Source organism: Brachypodium distachyon, chromosome 3 (genome assembly GCF_000005505.3).
Source record: "Brachypodium distachyon strain Bd21 chromosome 3, Brachypodium_distachyon_v3.0, whole genome shotgun sequence".
Taxonomy (NCBI): domain Eukaryota; kingdom Viridiplantae; phylum Streptophyta; class Magnoliopsida; order Poales; family Poaceae; genus Brachypodium; species Brachypodium distachyon.
In genome coordinates this window covers 6633895-6654551 of record NC_016133.3, presented here as the reverse complement: position 1 = coordinate 6654551, position 20657 = coordinate 6633895, and the positions used below count along the sequence as shown (strand labels likewise).

Genomic DNA, 20657 nt, shown 5'->3' with positions numbered 1-20657 from the left:
TGTGTAGAATTTCAAGTCCAAATTCACTTGCGTCTGGAAGCAGCGAAAAAAAAAAACAAATTCAACATAAATAGTTGTCCTTCACTGTTTGACACTATTCATTTGTATATTTCTCATTTTAATTGCTTCCAAACGTATTTGATTTTCAACTTGAAATTTTGCACATTTATAGAGCATCACACGCCCAACATATGGAATGTTTATAAGAATTTTTAAAAACTTCCACATATGGTTTTATGAAGTTTGCACCCAGAGGGGTGTTCACCAGATAAGCGCCTCTAAAATAATACTCCTTCCGGTCAAAATTATTTGTCGCAGCTTTGGTAAAATTTGGTCTATATATGTATGTATCTAGACGAGTTTCAGTGTGTAGATTCGATCATTTTGAAAACTGTGACAATTAATTTGGATAGGAGGAGCACAACAATACAAATCTCTATGAATCAAAACATTAAAAAAAAGATATAGATGTTTCCCGTGCAATTGCGCGGGACACCATGCTAGTTTTTTTTAACAATACGTAGCACCTCAGCCACCGGATCAGCAGTAATTATTTCTGGAAACCCCGTAGGTTCTAAACTGCTCGGCGGACAAGGGGAGAGCTAGCACATAGGAGCATTGTTGTCATCTTTATCAGACCTGTGTCATTTTTTGTTTTTTTTAATAAAATTAATAACATACTTAGCTAATTTACAAAGGGATCACATAAAGCCATTGGTGTCAGACGAGTGGTATAACTTAGCTTCGCCCCTGTTCACAGACGCTACCAGGATTCCAGAGCTTCGCCCCTGTCAATTTTCCTGTCGGTTATCGCAATGTCAGAAAGCATTTATTTCAGTTTGTGAAATTCCATTTTTCTGATGGTAGTCCATTTTTTGTGTCGGTTATCGCAACGTCCCAAAGCACCTTTTTCTGAGGGCACTTTTATTTCTTTGTCGGTTACTAGAACGTCCGAAAAATACCATGTTTTGACAGCCCACCATCAGCTTAATTACCGTCATGCTAAAAACATTAAACATGACGGTTGCTCGTCACAGATAAACCGGCGCAGAAAATGAATATTCCTGTCGGCTCAACCGACACAAATTGTTTTCATGTCCTTTTTTTTTCTGACGTGTTAGCCGTCAAACTAAAAGTCGACGAAACCGGACGCCAAAATGTTTTTTTGTCGGCCACCGTCGGAAATATCTGCCAGAATTATTATTTGTGATGGGTCACTGACACGCAAATGGTTTTCTCCGACGCTCCAGTTCTGACGGTATTTGCGTGACCGTTGACCGATACGAATTATATTTCTGTCGTTTTTTTGGCTATTTTTGACGGTTTTGAGCCGACATCAAATTCTGGAATCCTGGTAGTGATACATGCACACTCTTGAGATACTTTCTTCGTAGGTCACCAATCACAATATTGCTCCCCACAATTATGCTTAATCGAGGGATTCTACAAGATGCATTTTCTAGTAAGGATAGTCTATCAGTCCTATTAAGGTAGGGTCAGAATGTCTTCGGAGGTCACCAATCACAACATCCTCGTCGGTCTGCCGGTCAACACACCCTACCGGGAAAGTTCCCTCTTGGGCACACATCCATGTGTCCTCCTCTGAGCCGCACAAGCCTATGTAACCTATTCTAGCACCACAGACTAAAACAAGTCTTTCCATCGTGCTTTGTCAGGTCACCTCTCACAACACATTGCACTTGGCAAAACACACTTAACACTAAGGTTCTATTGAGATAAAGTTCTGAAAAATAAGATGCATCTAGCTAGTAAGGATATATAGTCTTTCAATCCTATTGAGATTAAGCCAGAATGACGCGGTATATTAGATCCTCCTGCACCAATAATCATAAGTTCAAACCAACGACAACACATCACCACCGATCATCAGATCGTTGGCATGTCATCTCGCCGTCACAAGTCCACGGAATGGTTACCGTGAGAGTAACGAATGATTAACATGCAATAATTGTTGATCAAGGCTCTGTAGAGTGGGGATCTTGGGTAGAGTGACGCTCACTAGCTTGCTAACCCCAATCCGTAATAAGTACAACTTTGTTTGTACTAAATCAACGACACTTATTATGGATCCGAGAATATTATAACCTGGTAACAAGTTAACTATGAATTGGTAGGCGAATAACTATAACCGATACTCCGTACCTGCTAATGGAAAAAAAAAACATATCAAGATGGAATCCAGTTTTGGAGATCTTGTTATAGTGCACCCGACGATGGTTAACAATAATTTAGGATACTAAAAAAGTTAAAATTCTTCTACGTTGTGATTATGATTTTGACTAGCCTTGATACACTTCTTGCTTTTAACATATTTCGAACAATCGGGAATTGGCCGAGTAGCAGTGAGTTATTAATCGGACGCCAATAATGAGAGCGATTCGGAGATAAACTTTATGATGATCAAACAGATGTGAGCGCCAATCACCGAAATGATTGGAGATCATTTGGCACGCCAATAATGAGAGCGATTCGGGGGTCGACAAAATTTATTCGGTTCATGCAAACAGATGTGATCTCTTGGAATCAAAGATGCTTGAATCTATGAAAATCAACACACCGAAGAACAACAGTCAGTTATACACAATCTGCACCAAAAAACGGCACACTGCTTATAGCTAACTAGTCCAAAGAAGCAACCTAATTAATTGCGAGGCACACAAGAAGCAAGAGTCCTCGATCGGGCATGCAAAGAAAAAGAAAATTGACTACTCGAAGGCAAAGGCGTTCTCCCTGCGGACGGCCTTCTCCTCCTCCTCGGTGTAGTCGTTGACGACGTGGAAGTGCTCGCGCATCTCCTCCACCGTCTTGCCCCTAATCTGGTCGGCCACCGTCTTGCACGTCAGGTCCAGCAGCCGCTGCACCTCCAGGTAGTTGGCGGCGACCATGATGTCGAAGAGCGTGTCCTGGTCGAGCCCGCCCACGAAGTCGCCGTCGAAGCGGTCCAGCACGGGGTCGCCCGACGAGAAGGGGTCGGCGGCGGCGGCGGCGGCGGCGTCGGGGTCCGCGTAGTGCTTGTTGCAGTAGTCGATGACGCGGGACAGGATGCGGCCCGTCACCTGGGGCAGCGGGATCACGCCGCCGGCGCAGTCGTCCTCCACCATGATCCGGATCGTCCCCGACGCCGCCGCCATGATCGCCTCCTTCACCTCGAACTTGTGGCCGTCCGAGCTCTCCAGCGTCAGCATCTTGCTGCCGCCGCCGCCGGCCATCTCGTGCAAGTGCGTGTGTGTTGATCGAATCGAGGATTCGAGATCGCTCTCGATCGCCCTTTGGAACCAGAGGTGTATTGATCGCGTTTGGGGGTTTGGATCGCCCTAATTTATTTGCGGGGGCGGTGGAGGGCATACTCCAAAACCGACGCTGATCCGGGATTAAATCCGATCTCGATACCTATCATGGGCCCAGTTTGTATTCAAACGGAAACGATAGCCAGTCGGGCCTGGAAATGGGCCCTCTGGGCTCTGGCCCATAACTGAGTTAACATGTCTAATGTCGGTCCATCTATCAATGTGGGCTGAGACAGATACGTAATCTTATTTTATTTTAGTTTTTTTCCCAGAGGTCACATAGTTAAGTCATAATTTCTATCTAAACTAGTAGTATTATTTTTCTAAAATATGTAACGTTTTTAATAAAATAATTATTCTTAGGGAATGCATATGCTGCATTGCATGTTTGTCTTCGGAAATCGACTGGCCTGGCCTGGCCTGGCCTATTCTAGTTATTATTATCAGGTTCTGTGTGCCATGCAAGAAATCGACTATAAAATGTTTCAAGTTGCAGCAGTGTTCGTGTTCTTGTAATAAATATTACAATATGTCTTTTTTGCTAACTTCGATTTGAAATCCTGATCATCTAAATAAAGTTCGATCCGAAGTCGTGGAAACTGCTGCCAATAAAGTAAACCTAAAGTTGAGCTTACGTGACACCACTTGGACTTAGAATAATAAGGGAAAGGAACTCACAACAAAAAGCAATTAAAGAACCAACAGTGGTTACAACAGCACTGTCATGGAAGGACTTCGGATGGGATTATTGTTGTGTACTGGGTTAGCTATCATGTTATGTATCATTTCTGGTCCAAAACCATGAGAAAGAACAGTGTAATGCAAACTGGCGCCCTGGTCCAACGCCTTTGTACTGTCATGGCAATAAATCTTAGATTTGACTTGACAACAGCCATACTGGAATAAGAAGTGTTTATGTGTTGCTACAACTTATGAGTTTCAGGCATAGATTCAGCACATATGGCCAGAAAAATAATATTCAAACCATCAACTTAATGCAGCTTAATAGAAATATGGAGTATACTTATGTCTTCTTACAAACCTGAGGAAAGTATAATCAAATCCATAACATTTCCTAAGGTGAAGACTCAGCACCACAGAACCTGCATATGTACAGGTCACACTTTAACAGCATGTCTTCTTCCAAAACTGGCATATTCACGAGGTATCTTTCATGGGAAAAGCAAGAACAACCTGGCAATGATACAGTAAGACAGAAGTTCTTCCAGAATAATGGCCCATGACTATACAATGATGGGAATTTAGGAGTTCCATTCAGAAGGCCAGCTCACAACAACATTCTTTCCTTCAAGACAGGCAAAGGAGAAAGGAGAGACAGCAATGTGCACATATAAATGATTGGGAACAGCTCACCTTCCCCTATTATTATTTTCCCTTTGCGTTGATCAACAATGTATACAAATTTACAGGTTTAAAAGCTAGAAATCAATTGAATAGAACCACCAACCCAACCTACCATTCCCTATCTACATGACCACTATAACAAGTATCTCACTTTACCACCAAAAAGTTAACCCAAACACCTTGCTACGCCGATCCACCTGTTAGCCTAAACTCTCACCATGTCAGCCCTAAATAACACATGTGCTGACCTTATTCACTTGTGCTACACTTCAAGCCTCGCTCGTGTCTTGATTGGCTTTAGCTTCACCCCCATGCTCTCGGGTGAAAGGAGCTCCGGTGATATGCAAAATGGACTGAGGGGGCTGCGTGGGCTGCAGTCAAGCTGGCTCGGCCTGTAGAGACCATACCCCATGAAAAAGTACTCCATAGGTATGAGCATTGCATGAGGTTGCTCCTCCGTTACGAGCGACCCGCATGCTTGAACCTGCAACAGATGTCGATACAAGTAATTTTGAAACCTGCCATATTATGTTAAAACCTTGAACTGGTCACGTTAAACATGCTTGATAAATTTTACCTCGACTAGAGCACAGTATCTTCTATCGAGCTTTGATGTCATGTGAACTGCCTCAGTGTGGAACTGCGAATTTTCGCCCACAAAAATCAGAGTTCTACACTGAAGCTGCTTCAGCTCTTCTGTCAAGTCATGCCTCCTGGAAAATCATTGCAAGATTTGTTTCACTTCAGTATGAAGTTGACACTGCAGTTATTGAAATAAAGAGGTGTAGAATTTGGACATACCCATTCATTGTCTGTACAAATCGCCACACATTCATGCTCTGCCGCTGGTCTAGAAACTACATGTGAAAGAACAAAATTTAATACTCATCAGCTCTAAAAAACTAGAGGATTAAATAGAGGAAGAATTATACTATACTCACACTTCTACAAGCTTGCACTATGTCTGATTCCGGTAATTCAGGGCATCCCCGTACTTCCTAAGGATTCGTGAATATACCTTAAGCACAGGTTCAATAACAACAAAAGTAAACATCGCTCTGAGTAAATTAAACGTACTGCAATTACCTTGCTGAAGTACCGCTGCAGGAAGGACTCCTTGACCAACCCACACATCCCGTAGTAATACAGCAAATTTGACTCCACCTACGAATATGAAATTTATCAGTGAAGTCCTTTTTTAAGGAAATATCAGATATGAGACCCGGTATGCAATTTACAGCAAAACTACCTTATTATAGAACCACTCAGTCCATGTGGGAGCTTTACATAGAGGTGAAACCAGTATAAGACCTAGTACACGCTCCCTATACTTTGCCTGCAAAACAAGAGCACATGGCTCATTAAAAAGTCTTCATAAATAAGTATTGGGTAGAACACAGATTTTGAAGAAACACCTACCGCGAAGAGAGTGAGAATGTAAGCACCTGCAGTGACACCTAAGCACATAACAGAACCTAATCTGGAAAGTACAAATTTGACCAATGAACATGAGTTAATCCACAAAGTATACAGAAGATCCTTTGAGCTTGATAAAATAATTGAGACTCCCGAGAGAAGATTACCCAAAGAAATCAAGAACATCTGCAACTTGATCCGCCAAGTCATCAACAGATGGCATAAGTGTACTCAGTGAAATCGGAGCAGCTCCCAGCTAAATGATTCCAATGATAAGACATGCGAAAGGCAGTAACGAGAAAATAAAACTACAAATTATGGATGGCAAAATGTAAAGCTTAGTGCTGAGAACCTAATAGAGAGCTGATACTGACCTCGTGTCCTGGGGGGCTGATATGGTAAATGCAAAAATTGTGAAGCAGCAGTGAAGCAGCTTCAGGGCAGAAGAGTAATCCTTGGAAGCAAGACATATCTGACAAGCAATAGCAGAGAGTTAAGTGTCTGCAGTTTACATTACTGGAATAATTTGCAGCAAGCTCCTGCACTTTAAACTAGTGTGATGTTCTTACGATTTAAAGCAATATCTGGATAAGTAATAAGGGCAGGCTTGTCATGATCACCATACACTGCAACAGATACAGACCCATGATTTGTTTGTATATGATGTTCCTGAAATAACGAGGGAGAGACAGTTATTACAGACACAACAAAGGAAATAGTGAGAACAGTTTTATTTACAAAACAGCATTCAGCAGAAAAAGTATTCTGCACAGTTCAGTGCACGCCATTCATATTTTTAAAAACATTCCGCCGTTTCATGCATTTATCTCCTAAAGCTACATAAGCCTGCATAACACAAATTATATAGGCCAGCCACATATTCAATCTGATGAGTGATAGTCGATGAACCATCAGCTACATCTAGTGAAAAATCAGCTAAGAACAAAACAATGATGTTAATGTGAAGCACCACCAAGCAGACCCTATCCAAACTAAAATACAAAATAGATGTGCCAAGGCGGCTTCATCTGTCCAAAATAGATAAGCATGGAATACAGATGGTACTTCAGGGCCAATCACCACAGAAACCAACAATATGTCTAAATCTTAAGCTGAATGAGTATCCTGATAGCATCAAGATCACCCCCAAGAGAATGCACCATATGTACAACTCTCCCAAGCTTACACAGAAAAAGATATCAGTAAATCAATTCAAATACATGCTTGACAACTAAGCCGGCATGCACTTCATTTCTTTTTTCTTTTTGAATATGTAATGTAATTTCTGTGTCCATACTAAAACAAAGCTGTTATGCACCCAGAACACCCATAGGAAGAGAAGAAGTCCCTAAAACTTGGTCAACAAATAAATTAAGTACTTATCTTAAGATTTCTTTCAGGTTAGAAAAAGGTAGAAGTTCTCCGCTGACGCTTGAAGGAAAGAATTTCACCAAAATGACGCAAAGGTGATGACTTCATGATTGAAGGATCTTTGTTTTCTCTATATTATACTAAAAGCTGACAAGATGCTAACAAAAGAAAAGGTGGGCACTAGTTTCATTATGATGAGTGGTGCTAAAGCGATGAGATGATCCCTTAGCCACTGGCGATTTATTTGCCACATTACACAAGAAAATAGCCAAAATATACTTGTCAAGAAAATAATAGGCCAAGGGCCGACACAAGTTGAAGTTTCTTGCTATCACGGGAAGAATGGTTATCTCCGAAAAATTCTGATTTGGCAGCCACGACACTAGCATCATATTAAAATCGGGAGAAATTGACATGAAAGAGACTTGTAAGCTACACAAAATATTTTTACCCAATTACTCAAACATTAGTCCACGGTCAAACAAGAACACAGTCCAAACTGCATGAAGGTTCCACATGCCAGACAATTTGTTTTCAGAAAATCAAACCAACAACCAAACAAAAACTCCACTTTTTTTATGAAGTGGCAAGCTGTTGGAATTTTCAATTAACTGCTCTCTCTCACATACGCAGGATAAGGAATTCGCAATACTCCATGGCTCATGAAGACCAAGAAAGCCCAAAAAAGCAAATAAAGAACTACACAACTAAAGAAACCGCTACTCAAACAAGCACTGCAAGAAAAGTGGTTAAGCAACAGGCAAGAGCGTCAAGACCGAATCTTTTCGAGCTGAAATTGTGCAAACAAGCAAGCGTAGGCGATTCTGATGAGCTAAATTGCTTGAATTAATTAATCAAGCGCCGAGGGAGGCACGGCAAGAAGCATGTGAACAGGCCGTAGCCGCAGGGGGGGGTGGGGGCGGATTCGACACGGACATACGTAGGCAGACGACGACGACGGCGCCAGAAGACGATGCCACGAAAGATTCGCCATCCCGTAGCTAAATACGGCAATTGCTTCAGCAGATGACGGAATGCACCATGCAGAATCTCAGGTGGCGAAACGAGCAGCAACAGCATGCCATAAATACGTTAGGCAAGCGTCCTGCCTTATTGGTGGGGAAACACGGAGCAAGAAGACACCGAGACGGACGAAAGCCACTTCCGATTGGACTCTGCCCAATTCGAGTAGAACTCTCCTTGTGTTGGACTCCATAGTCGAGTAAAATCAGAAATCGGACCAGGAAAAACAACAGCACAAGAAATCCGGACCGGCAACCGCGACTACGCAATGCAACCCCAAAAAATCGAACAAATCCCCCCGAAAGAAAACGCCTCCGAATCGCGCGGAAGCCTCCCAATCAGCCGCCGCTCCAAAACCCCATTCGAGAAACCCAATCGCGGCGGGGAAGGAGCGCAGCCCGAGGAAAGCATGCCCTTGAAACGGGGAGAGCTCGAGGGGGGTGTGGACGCACCTTGCCGCCGAAGGAGATGCGCTCGACGTCGATCGACACGACGGAGCCGCCGGAGTCCCCCATCCCCGCGCGCCGCCTCCCTCGACGCCGGGCCTGCTCCTCCCTCTCTTCTTCCCCCCTCTCCTCCACCTATAAATGCCACGTTCGCCTCTCTCTCTCTCTCTCTCCTCTGTTGGCGTGGCTTATAAACGAAGGAGCAGCACGCACACGCTCTCCGTCTCCCTTCCGGCCTTCTCTCTCTTTCTCTTTCCTTGTGGGTAGGGGGTGAGGCTGAGGCACTTGCTATATTCGCTCCCCAAATCTTGCACTTTCCTATTATTGCAACCCAATCCCCAACGTTACTATTTTGGAAATTATTACCTGAGGTTTAAAGAGTCCAACTAAGCTCTCTGGTGAGTTGACACCTGTGTTTCTCTAATCACCAGTGTGGGTCCCTCAACTCAGCTGCACAAGAAATTTACCTAAAATTAAATTTTGTCCCCTACCTTATCACTGCTATTTGACAAACCTTCTCTAATCACTATAGGTAGGCAATAATATGCACTTATTTCCTTCCACAACTGGCACCAGAAATTAACATAAAAAAATTCTCAGTTTTTCTTGGACATTTTTTTTATCATGGCATAAAAGAATGATCATATATACTTAGACAATATCACTAATGTAATGGCTTTATTTCGTCCCATGGATGAGTGAATCTACGAAACCATCGTTCCAAGAAACAGCATTCCAGTTCATATGCCTTGCCTGTACTTGGGATAAAGGCAGTCCAGTCCAGTGTTAACAGATGGACGCACGTCACCGGCTGGCGGCTGGAAAACATTGCTTGTGCTTTTGCAATTATCAAATCCAAAGAACAGCCCCCGACGAGCTTTTACGTGGACGACCTGGCAATTTCGAGTAAGTACAAGGGTCCTATGTGCAAACGAGCGAAATTCCAGTTCCCCCACCGAGGAGAGCAGGAGGCACCGACGATTCGCTCGCCTCCGTCACCGGTCGCCCCTAGCCAAGCGAGAGATCCAGACCGTTGGGTGCTGCTCCATTTGGACGGCCCAGATCCTACTTCTGGCTAACGTAAACGGGCCAGCCAATGACTTCCGGGCCCGGACTATTCTCCTGGACCCACATGTCACTTGCAGGCTGCGCGTGCGACGAGGTTCGGGTTTCCACGCCGGGGCTCACCAGCCGACCGTTGGCCTCTGTGTCGTGTCCGGCCTACATGGCGCCTTCTCATTGGCTCCCCACACGGCTTGCGGCCCCACGCCCAGGTGTCGGTATGAAATCGTACGACGTGACACGTGGGCCGAACTGGCCCCACATGTCTGTGGGATTCTGTGTCGACCAAGGTTCGTCTGCGTGGCTGGTATTCAACGAGGACCCCCGAACGAGCAGGAAGCGGTGCGTTCATTTATTGCTTGAAATGTTTGGCTTCCACTTCCCAGGTGCCAGCAGCAGTAGTTTCAACGATACTCCGGAGTGTACTTCTGTTCGTCCCACGTTAAGTGACGTAATATTGCATGTATCTAAACTTTTCTACTCCCTCCGGTTCGGTTTACTCGACGAATCTTGTTTTTAGTAAGTTTCACAAAAATGGAGCAGGAGGGCAGCCAGTTTGGTTCTTAGGTGTGAACGCAATCTGCATGCGTCTAGTATACGTCTAGCCCCTTCATCTGCATGCGTTTCTAGGTGTGAACACAATTAATCTGCATGCATGCAGACGCCCAACCCCTTCATCTGCATGCGCATCTTTTTGCTCTTCCTCTCCCAGCCCCTTCATCTCTTGGCCTTGAACGGTAATAAAAACTGAGAAGTAGTTCATGGCTGAGGGAGGGAAGGAGAAGATGGACACGATGGATCAAGGTGTGAAGGTGGAGGCCGTGGATCAAGGTGTGAAGGTGGAGCCCGTGGATGAAGGTGCGAAGGTGGAGGACCTTGAGGTTCTGGAGCTTCGCCTTCAAGAGATTTTTGCCAATGTTGATCGTGCTCACGCACGTGTCGACATCCGAACTACTGTTTCGGAGCGCACCATTTACACATCAACTTGTGAGGCATGTATACAACCCATGGTGTGCGGGAATTGCGGTGTGCGGGGTGACCGTACAATCTTTCTTTGTTGTGGATGCAGCCTGCCGGTACCAACAGAGTTGCGTTGTTGTGAGCTGTGCGGCAACTCTATTCAACCTAGTAACACTTGGTGCAAAAACTGCGCAACAACCGTGGCCTTGGACAAAGAAGGAGTTTGTATATTATGCGGTCGCAGGCCCTCTGAGCTTTCAAAGGACGAAGACAACGACATCGACGTGCCCGATACCGAGACCAACTAGTGTGAGATTGAGATATTATGAGTGCGTATGATTGAGATATTACCTAAGTACGAGTGTGTATGATTGAGATATTATGCATAATCTATCTATGTTCGAGTTGAAGTGGATCATATATGTAATTTGAAGTTTTATTGGATCATCTAAGAGTATATAAGTTTGATTTGTTTGTTAGATTTGAACTTGATCCATGTATGAGCATGTAGAGGTGGAGCGCAAGGGGCTGATCCAGTTTGGCTGGAGGTAGAAGAAGAAGTTCTGCCGCGGCAGCCTTCGCGGCAGGAAGATGACTGGCGGCAGGAGGCAGTTCTGCCGCGGCAGCCACACAAAAAGAGTAGAAGAAGTCCTGCCGCGGCAGGAAGATGACAGAGAGTAGAAGAGGATATTCATAATCATAACAGCAAATCAAACGCTCAAACATAAAAACAGAATAACATAATCGAATATCAGTTCGATACTAGTCCTCAGATTACATGATTACAATTCAAGTTGAGTTCAAATACTCAATTGCAGCCTCAACATATTCTTTGTCGATCGTCAAACGAACCGGAAGAAGACCTTGTCTCTCTAGTGCTTGTTTCTTCATATGAGGCAAAGAGAAGTGGATAGAGCCCTTGTGCTTGATTATCTCCCTCATGCACACTTGGTGACTCAACCAGATCCTATTGAGCTTTTGATGGGGATATTGGGCAAGGGATTTCTGAACCTATTACACAAGTAATCAAATCAGTACATCACAAATTAGCTAGCTGGACAAAAATTAGTGAGAAAAAGTTTACAATACCTTTTGGACAATCTCAGTGAGGGTCTTTGGCATCATCCTATGGAACATTGCTTGAATGGACGCAAACCATCCAAGATCTAATATGTTTGTGTCGGGTGAATTAGGTGGTTGAAATACCATCCTAATGTCCCAATCACCCCTTGCTGCCTCCTTCAAAAAAATAGGATCATTCGGCATAATGTGAGTTTTAGCATTGTCCTGTTGTACGTAGATGGTGTTCCACCTATCCCTCTCAGGCCATTTTTCCTTAATAGCCGGGAGTACATATTTTACTAAGTACTCCTGACTTTTGGCCCTGTCATCAGATCTGGATGGCTTCAGCTCCCATGCCCCCCTTAACCTATGCATATACTCCCAAGTAGAAACACAAATAGTAAATAAAAATGAACATGGAAAAGAGTTCACTGAAATTATTGACATGAAAAAGAACAAACATATTATGACTCGTCTTCTGAGCTTGAACCCAATCAACATAAGCCCAAACCCCGATCTTGCCATCGAACACACAGTTGCCTTCCGCGTCATACCTTGGCTTTGTCATTGCCGACAAGAACATGATCTTCTGGATGTGACTTTTATGCTTACATTCACGTTGTGGTGCCTTCTCTCTATAACTCAAATACATCTTCTGGTTCTTCCGCGTGCGGTAGAATCACTTCTCATCGATATGAACCATATTCATATCAGCCGTGAAGGTGGGATCATCCTCTAAGGTACACGGCTCAAGATGCCTTAGGCAATAATCCACACGTGCCTTTTGGTTTGCTTCCGTCAACGAAGGCTTCAAATCGCTTGTTATTCGTTGAATTTCTTTCTCCTTCAACCTACATAATATAATAGAGAATGTTTTATGCAATACTATCATAGATAATAGTTCGTACAATATCATAGCGAATATATGTAAGTATCATATAGAACAACGCACCTTCGCCAAACAGTGGTTTTTGACATGTTCAAATGTCCAGCAACTTGTTCCAGTGTTGTTCTCTCACCCGGTGGGATAGCCTCCAACGCCTCTATGTTCAACTTAATCTTCTTTCTTCCTGATTTCATCTTCCGATTGTTCTTCACGGAAGTAATGCCACCACCTTCTTTAGCCTCCTTCCATATCCTTTGCACTACCCTCCTAGGACAGTCAGCTGCTGCTGCAACCGCACTTGAAACTCCATGCTTCAATCTAGCACGTGTGCCATTGCGCTCCAGAAGCATTGCATATATATGACGCTTGTCATCTCTACTACTTATAAAGGCACCAACATATTCACAACGTCCACCCCACTAAACGTACATGGAATACTGATGACCCCACAATCAGACTCACTAAACATGAATTAGTTGCTAACCATGTGCGCTTAGCTATTATCTGTTGAGGCTGAAATTCCACCCCGCAGGAGAATCTTTCAGCCCACCCCGAACCGTTTTTTTGTTTTTTCTCCTCACCCGACCGACTCCAACGCCGCCTCCTCCTTACCTTCGCCTGCGGCCCTCCTCTGACCCGGCACACAGCGGCCACTGCCACCTCCTCCACCCCACGGCCCTCCCCTGCCCCGTCTCTGCCTCGCCAGCTGTCACTGCGATCCGCGGCCGCCGTCGCCTCCTCCACCCCACGGCCCTCCTTTGCCCCGCCTCTGCCACCTGCGATCCGCGGCACGCGACAACTCACCGTTGCCGCCTCCTACCCCCACGGCCCTCCTCTGCCCCGCCTCTGCCACCTGCGATCCGCGGCACGCGACAACTCACCGTTGCCGCCTCCTACCCCCACGGCCCTCCTCTGCCCCGCCTCTGCCACCTGCGATCCGCGGCACGCGACAACTCACCGCTGCCGCCTCCTACCCCCACGGCCCTCCTCTGCCCCTCTGATCCACCTGCATTGCACGCCCCCTCCTCCTTCCATTCCCCTGAGACCACCGCCGCCTCCTCCACCCCGCGGCCCGCCCCTGCCAGCCTCGCCCGCTCGCCCGCGATCCGCCGCCTCCTCCACGCTCACCTGCAGCCGCCGCCGCCGTCAGAGGCACATTTCATCTGAGGCATCCATCGGCCACCAATCGAAGAGAAGAGCTGGTTGCTTCATCATCAGAAGGGAATCTCTCCAAATTTGTAGGAACTGTCCCAAATTAGTTTTCTTCTCTTCAAGGTAACCTTCCATTTAGTCCCTAGATGGTAGATTTGTCGATGGATTGGAAGATTTGAGACTCAGACAATGGGATTGTTAAGCGCAATTTGAAACCAGCAAGTTAGTATTAAAAACTGGGTTTAAATGGCTGGAAATTTGAAGACAACACTTGGATAAAAGTTGTAGAGATTTCCAGTAGCTTTCCAACAATTTATTGTTTGCTTAATTCCGATGAATGAGTTGAAATCTGGAGCAGAAAGGAGGCACAATTTGAAACCACCATGTTAGTATTAAAAACTGGGTTTAAATGGCTGGGAATTTGAAGATGACACTTGAATAAAAGTTGCAGAGATTTCCAGTAGCTTTCCAACAATATATTGTTTGCTTAATTCCGATGAATGAGTTGAAATCTGGAGCAGAAAGAAGACGCAATTTGAAACCAGCAAGTTAGTATTTAAAACTGGGTTTAAATGGCTGGGAATTTGAAGATGACACTATAATAAAAGTTGTAGATATTTCCAGTAGCTTTCCAACAATATATTGTTTGCTTAATTCCGATGAATGATTTGAAATCTGGAGCAGAAAGAAGGTGCTACAATTCTTGGCTTTCTTGATTTGATTTTTGGGGTTCGTTTCATCTGAAGCCATGCTGCAGCTACCGAGATCTGGCTGCTAATCTTCCCATTATGTGTCAGTCTACAATTTTGATGTATTTTCTTTAGATTTTCCTGACATTTCACATCTAATAGTCTATAACATTGTTTACATACTCTTTTGATTGCGGATCTACTGAACTGTCGATTGACATTGACCACCATAATATGATTGCGCATATTTACAAACTCAATGTGTTTTATTGATTTCCTTAATGTCTACTCCTTGATATCACAGGTACATATACGTTAAGTATGACCTCTCCCAATAACACTGGGACGACACGGATCCCCTTTTCATGATATAAGCAACACCAATGTCACAGGTAGAGATACATTGAGTATGTCATCTCCCAAAAACAACGGGACAACGCGGAGACCATTACATGATATAAGCAACACCAACCCCGAGGGTAATACTCCCTCAGGTAACTATCAGCGACCAGTTCATAGTTTAAATGGTTTTTTTCTTTTGGGCAGTGGATGCTATTGTTCTTCAGTTCTAAGATTGTGGCATTTCTAAACACTCTATGCATACCCTAAAGAATTAAAGAGCCGGCGGAACAAAGAATATTATGCCCAAAATAGAGATGCCATCCTTATGAGACTGCGTGAAGCCCTTGAGAAGAAACAAGCTTCAACTGCTATGCTCAAGGACACGGAAATTACACCACATACACCCATAGCCAATGCCCATGGTAATTATGTCACCTGCATTCTTATTGTGGAGAATTTGTATTTTAATTATTCTTTCCAATTTCTGTCGAGTTGTAATATTTTGGTACCTAATTAATATATATTTATGTGCTCGTGATTTTATAAGTTGCACGCGCAAGTTTACATTGATACATAATCACAACTATTTAAATGATTCAACGAGAAAACAATTATAATAAATAACTTGTAGAAAATAAAATTTCAAAAGACCTGTATTATGGAGATGTGCGTTGCACGTGCAGGCTCACTAGTTGGTATTGTAGTTCCTTCTTCGGTTCTTGTTAGCCTCAACATCTAAATGCATTGAAAATAAATTAGAAAAGTACAAAACAAATTACATGAATACTACTCAAACCAAAATATGGTCAAGCTGTGCTTACTCAAACCGATGGAGAAGGAGGGCAGGGCGCCGCGGCCAGCAAGACCAAGGGGAGGAAGACCTCCGGTGGCCGGCGATCTTGGTTGGTAGGCCACCCGCTCGCTTCCAGCCTTGCTGATGGAGAAGGAGGGCAGGGCGCCACGTCCGGCAAGACCAAGGGGAGGAAGTCCTCCGGTGGCCGGCGATCTTGGTTGGAAGGCTACCCGTGAAAGCCCTCGCAGGCCAAGAGGACGAGGCTGGCGATCTTCTTCTCCATCCAGCGGCGCCATGGAATCAAGAGGGAGGAGGTAGGATGTCCGAGGTGTGTTCCTCTGCCGATCTCCATGCCTATAAAAAGAGGAGAATTGCCGCGAGAATTTTCCAGCGAAAATTTTGGATTTTGGGACTGAAAGAATCGCGGGAGCTTTTCAAGCCAATTTTTTGGGTTTTGGATGGTAGTTTTGGAGCAAAAGATTGACGGGGAGAATCGCGGGAGCGGCAGGGAAAGTTTTGACGTAAACCAGGAAGGATTTTCTCGTACGGGAGAAGAGGAAGATTTCATCGATCCGGTTGTTTCGGTCTCCACCAATGCATGCGCGGAAACTGCTCGTTTAATGGTCCAAATTAAGGTTAATTAGGCGCAAGCTTTTAATGGACCTAACAAATGATGCATAATTAACGGTGAGTCGATGGCTGCCTAGATCGCAGACAAATTGGAGATACGCCGAGTAAACTGAGCCGGAGGGAGTATATAGATACATTTATATCTTCTATATCTAAGTAGGAGAAACCCACTACATGATTTCTCTCAACATGCAAGCATGCCACATCATCAATCATTAATTTGTTCACACATATTTAGTGAAAAACTCATATTTTTTGCACATGCATGCATGGTAGTTTCCATCAAGCTATCCGCACTAAGCGAAAAATCTACAATTTCATTATATGTTTTTAATTTTGAATACTCTGATGTTCTACTCAATTTTCACTTACATATGTTACTAAAAATTTCCGCAACAACGTGTGGACAAATTTGAGTCACTTAAGGCCATGTTTGGTATTAGAGTTTTTGAAGCGTTTTCTAGGTAGGGGTGCAACATGGTGACCCTCAGGGTACCCGTTGACTCTCCTTAGTTCAAACAAATGAACTAGTTTTCCAAAAAGTTATGTCATTTTGAAATTTTAGTTCATTTGGTGGAACTAAAGAGGGTCAATGGGTATCCTGAGGGTCACAATTTTGCAGGTCTATTTCTAGGGTATTATTTACTCCAAATTGAAAACACTACAAATTTTAAATGGTTGTTTGGTATGAAAAGTTTGGAAGGGATTATTCCTAATTTTCTCAACAAAAGACTTCATTTTTTACCAAATTAAAACACTTTTCAAACTAATGTTTTTTTAAAAAACATTAAAAAATACACTAACAACAAGGCCTAATATGGGACGGAATGCGTACAAACAATGTCAGTGTTTTCACGGTGGCCGGTGACAGTAAAAATACGCGGTTAAGCTGTTGAACGTACAGCCTTTCGTCACTGTGGTGCATGCGCAGCCACGTCGACCGGCCGACAGAGAACCGGTTTTATTTTACAGTAGTATAATTATTCACAGCTCAGTGGCTCATGCCCATCTCGTGTAAAATGAGCAGGGGATCATGCTTCCCTGATGGTTCTGAACCGAGCTCGGGCTGTTTGTTTATCAAATTCTGTCCAAAAGAAAAAAATACTATCGGCCAAATTTAGATCTCGTGCAGCTAATCATGGGCCCAAGGATCCTCCGGCACATGTCACCCTAGGTATATGCTGCCATTGCTAATTATATATGCTGCTCTTCGAAACATCGGAGGATACATCACATGGACCCGATACGCGCATGCATTGCCATCAATTCTGTTCATGGTTTGGCTTCGATCGATCAGGGACTCTAATTAGCAATGAGGGATCTCCATGTGAAACGGGGCCACGTTGTTTTGATGAAGGACTAGCCCTTAATAATCATCATGTCGGATTATGTTTATGTCACTTGGTGCATGCGGTTTCTTCCCGATATACGCATGCCATCTGTGGCCACCCGCTATTGGGCCACACTGTCTTAAATAACCCTCAAATTAAAAAAGGGATTAAGACAATGATCGATGCGAGTAATTAAATCGGCCAAAGAAGAACAGGTGTCCAAGTAAAAAACAAGAAATTGTACGTGTCATTTCTAGGCAGCAAGCCAGCAACAGAGAAGAGAGAAGATACCAATCCGTTGGTTATATGTCTCGCTAGACATGAACTGCGTACTGAGTAGGTGCAAATCATTGGGGTTGAACCGCAAGATGATCCAAGCATAGGGATTGGTTGGCCAAGGAGAGGGGGCACCTTCTTCCTACTTTGGTCTCTATCACATACTTAACGTATCCTTTTTTTCCCTTTAGGTGAGGCGATCTCTTTCACTGTTACTGTCAACACTTTCTTTTATAAAGGGGCGAAAAAAAAAGGGTGGAAAGCAAACCAGATGTTGCTTTTTCTATATAGCCGTGCTGTGTGTGCTAAACGAATTGCTTCTTGATTGCTAGCCTGTCCTAGAATTGACAAGCTGGAAATGTAAACATATATACTTCTCCCTGACCACTAATCTCTTGCTTCTTGATGCTGCTTCTTCTTCTTCTTTCTTCTTTAAAACACCTGGCCACGAATTATATTTGAAATCAAATCTACTCACTCATTTTGTGAAGGTGGTAATAATTAAAAAAAAGTCAGAAGCTAAATATAAAGCCTGAATGTTAGGCTTGCCTCACTACAATTCAGCATTACCTACCACAAGTTAAAACATCCATGTCATGTCATAATCCATATAGAACAGGAAGCTGAGCAGATTAGATTTTGGACAGTTTCCTCCCCTCATGATTAAAACATTCAAACATTGGTGTGTTTCTACTTGATGTCTCTACTTCACTAACCCCTCGACAACAGAAAAATAATAATGCACAATACATCTTGGCAAGAAAGACTACTTCAATTTTGCGCAATTTGCGGTGACAAATGGACTTGTCATCAGAAATTAGCAATTGACATGTTTCCTTCTCAAAATTAAGCAGCGCTTGATATAAACCTGCAACCATGATGTCTGTTCAAGTCTCTGTCTGGGATGTATGAATTTTCATCATTCTTACCGGTTTGAACCATTCTGTCGGTGAAATTCCTGTACTTTTCATGTGGAATTCACATTCCAAACATGCCTAAAATATCACACGTGGTTATGTGGTCAACGGTTTACTGGAAGACCAGCCGAACATTCTCCTTGGAGGTCCCATTTTTGGGTGAGTTAGTAGCCTGGTGTTTGTTATCTTGTGAGAAAACCGTTAGAGAAGGCACGCTAGAATACAAAGAAGTTTCAACCATGGAGGCAAAGAGTTGGGAAACTTGTTCGCTAGGTCCCAAAGGGACAGCTGGAGAAAGAAAAGGCCACTCATCCAAATTGTTATGTCGTGATGTAGTCATGTCGATACATTTGCACCAATCAAAATATCTTGTAATTCCTACTCAAATGATATTTCCAAGTTGACTAGAATATTCATAGTGATCCTTCCTTCATGAACTATTTAGAAATACAAAACAACTACGTATGAAACCCACCAACCCGATGAGGCTACACTTGGAACACACAAACTTTTTCTTCGAACTCTACAGAATTAACTATTTCTGTGATATTTCAATAAATATTATTCATCTTAGAAGCCCTCAATTTTCCTTTTTGTTTTAGTAGGGTCACAGCAGACTGAATTAAGTGATTTTTCAACAAACAGAAGGCTAAACATTGAGTTCCTTCACTAATCTGGCAGCAGCCAGCCAGACTACCAGAGGAGACCCTACAAAACAAGCAACCAGTAGAGGCAAGGCCCACCAGGGCTGCTAGCTGATTTCACGGAAGGCCACATGTTCCTGAGACGCAGAAAGAGCCACGGAATTGGGTGCACAACAGTACAAGCCTGTTGTTGTATCTCTCGGCCTTTTGCAGTTTCAGCTTTCAAGTACTACCAGAAGTACTTTCAGTTCGTTGCATGAAGAATTCCAGACGCAGACGTCGTTGCTCCGAAGAAAACATACACGATGTGAGCTGGCAGTGCCTAAAAGCATTGACCAACTGGAGAACTTCAGCGTGCAATTATTTGTTTTTGTTGTTGGATTCAGTTGAGTGTGCAAATTGGGAAGCTGAAGCCGCCTTTGGGAGGGTACCTTCCACCAGAAATTAGCTCTTGTCTAAATGGTCTAGAGAGAGGAAATAGTTACATTCGAATTTCGAAATAGCCGAGAGAGAGACGTGAAGGCGAAAAAATGTGCAGAATTACCTGGAAAGAGTAAATTAGTCACTCCGTTCCGAATTAACTGACGTGGATTTGTCCACGTCAATCATGAGATTTAAGATTTATTTATGAGCAAACTTGAAACTTGAAAGCTGGGATGGTATGTACTCGTGAAAGATGAGAATCCACGTCAGTTAATTCGGGACAGAGAGGGAGTACATGAGATTTAAGATTTATTTATAAGCAAAGTTGAAACTTGAAAGCTCGGATGGTGTGTACTCAAGAAAGATGAGACCATGCAAAACCTCATGTCAACAACTTGAACCAAGCCTGGAGAGATCGGACTGCTCCCTGTGAAATTTAGCCAGCATGTCTACCCAAAGTTGCATACAGTTACCAAAATGTCCAGCTACCCATTTAACCGGTCAATACAAAATAAACATTCAAGATCGCGTTGCCCATCACTAACCATAAAGCTTCACTAT

At 43.6% G+C, this 20657-nt stretch overlaps 2 protein-coding genes across 2 annotated transcripts; both read right to left on the bottom strand.

The window, feature by feature from the left end:
- Window positions 1-2531: 2531 nt before the first annotated feature.
- On the bottom strand, window positions 2532-4509 carry LOC100839829 (SKP1-like protein 1). The gene has a single exon (XM_024462089.1). It carries the CDS (start codon window positions 3228-3230, stop codon window positions 2727-2729), a length of 504 nt encoding a protein of 167 aa, XP_024317857.1. The 5' UTR covers window positions 3231-4509; the 3' UTR covers window positions 2532-2726.
- Window positions 4510-4660: 151 nt separating this feature from the next.
- Window positions 4661-9112, bottom strand: LOC100838600 (protein NDL1). The gene is made up of 11 exons (XM_003571710.4): window positions 8936-9112; window positions 6659-6758; window positions 6464-6561; window positions 6257-6345; window positions 6093-6153; window positions 5923-6009; window positions 5760-5837; window positions 5615-5671; window positions 5475-5530; window positions 5251-5386; window positions 4661-5157 (listed from the first exon to the last, which is right to left on the bottom strand). The coding sequence occupies exons 1-11, from the start codon at window positions 8996-8998 to the stop codon at window positions 4936-4938; spliced, it is 1047 nt and encodes a 348-aa protein (XP_003571758.1). The 5' UTR covers window positions 8999-9112; the 3' UTR covers window positions 4661-4935.
- Between the last annotated feature and the right edge of the window lie 11545 nt (window positions 9113-20657).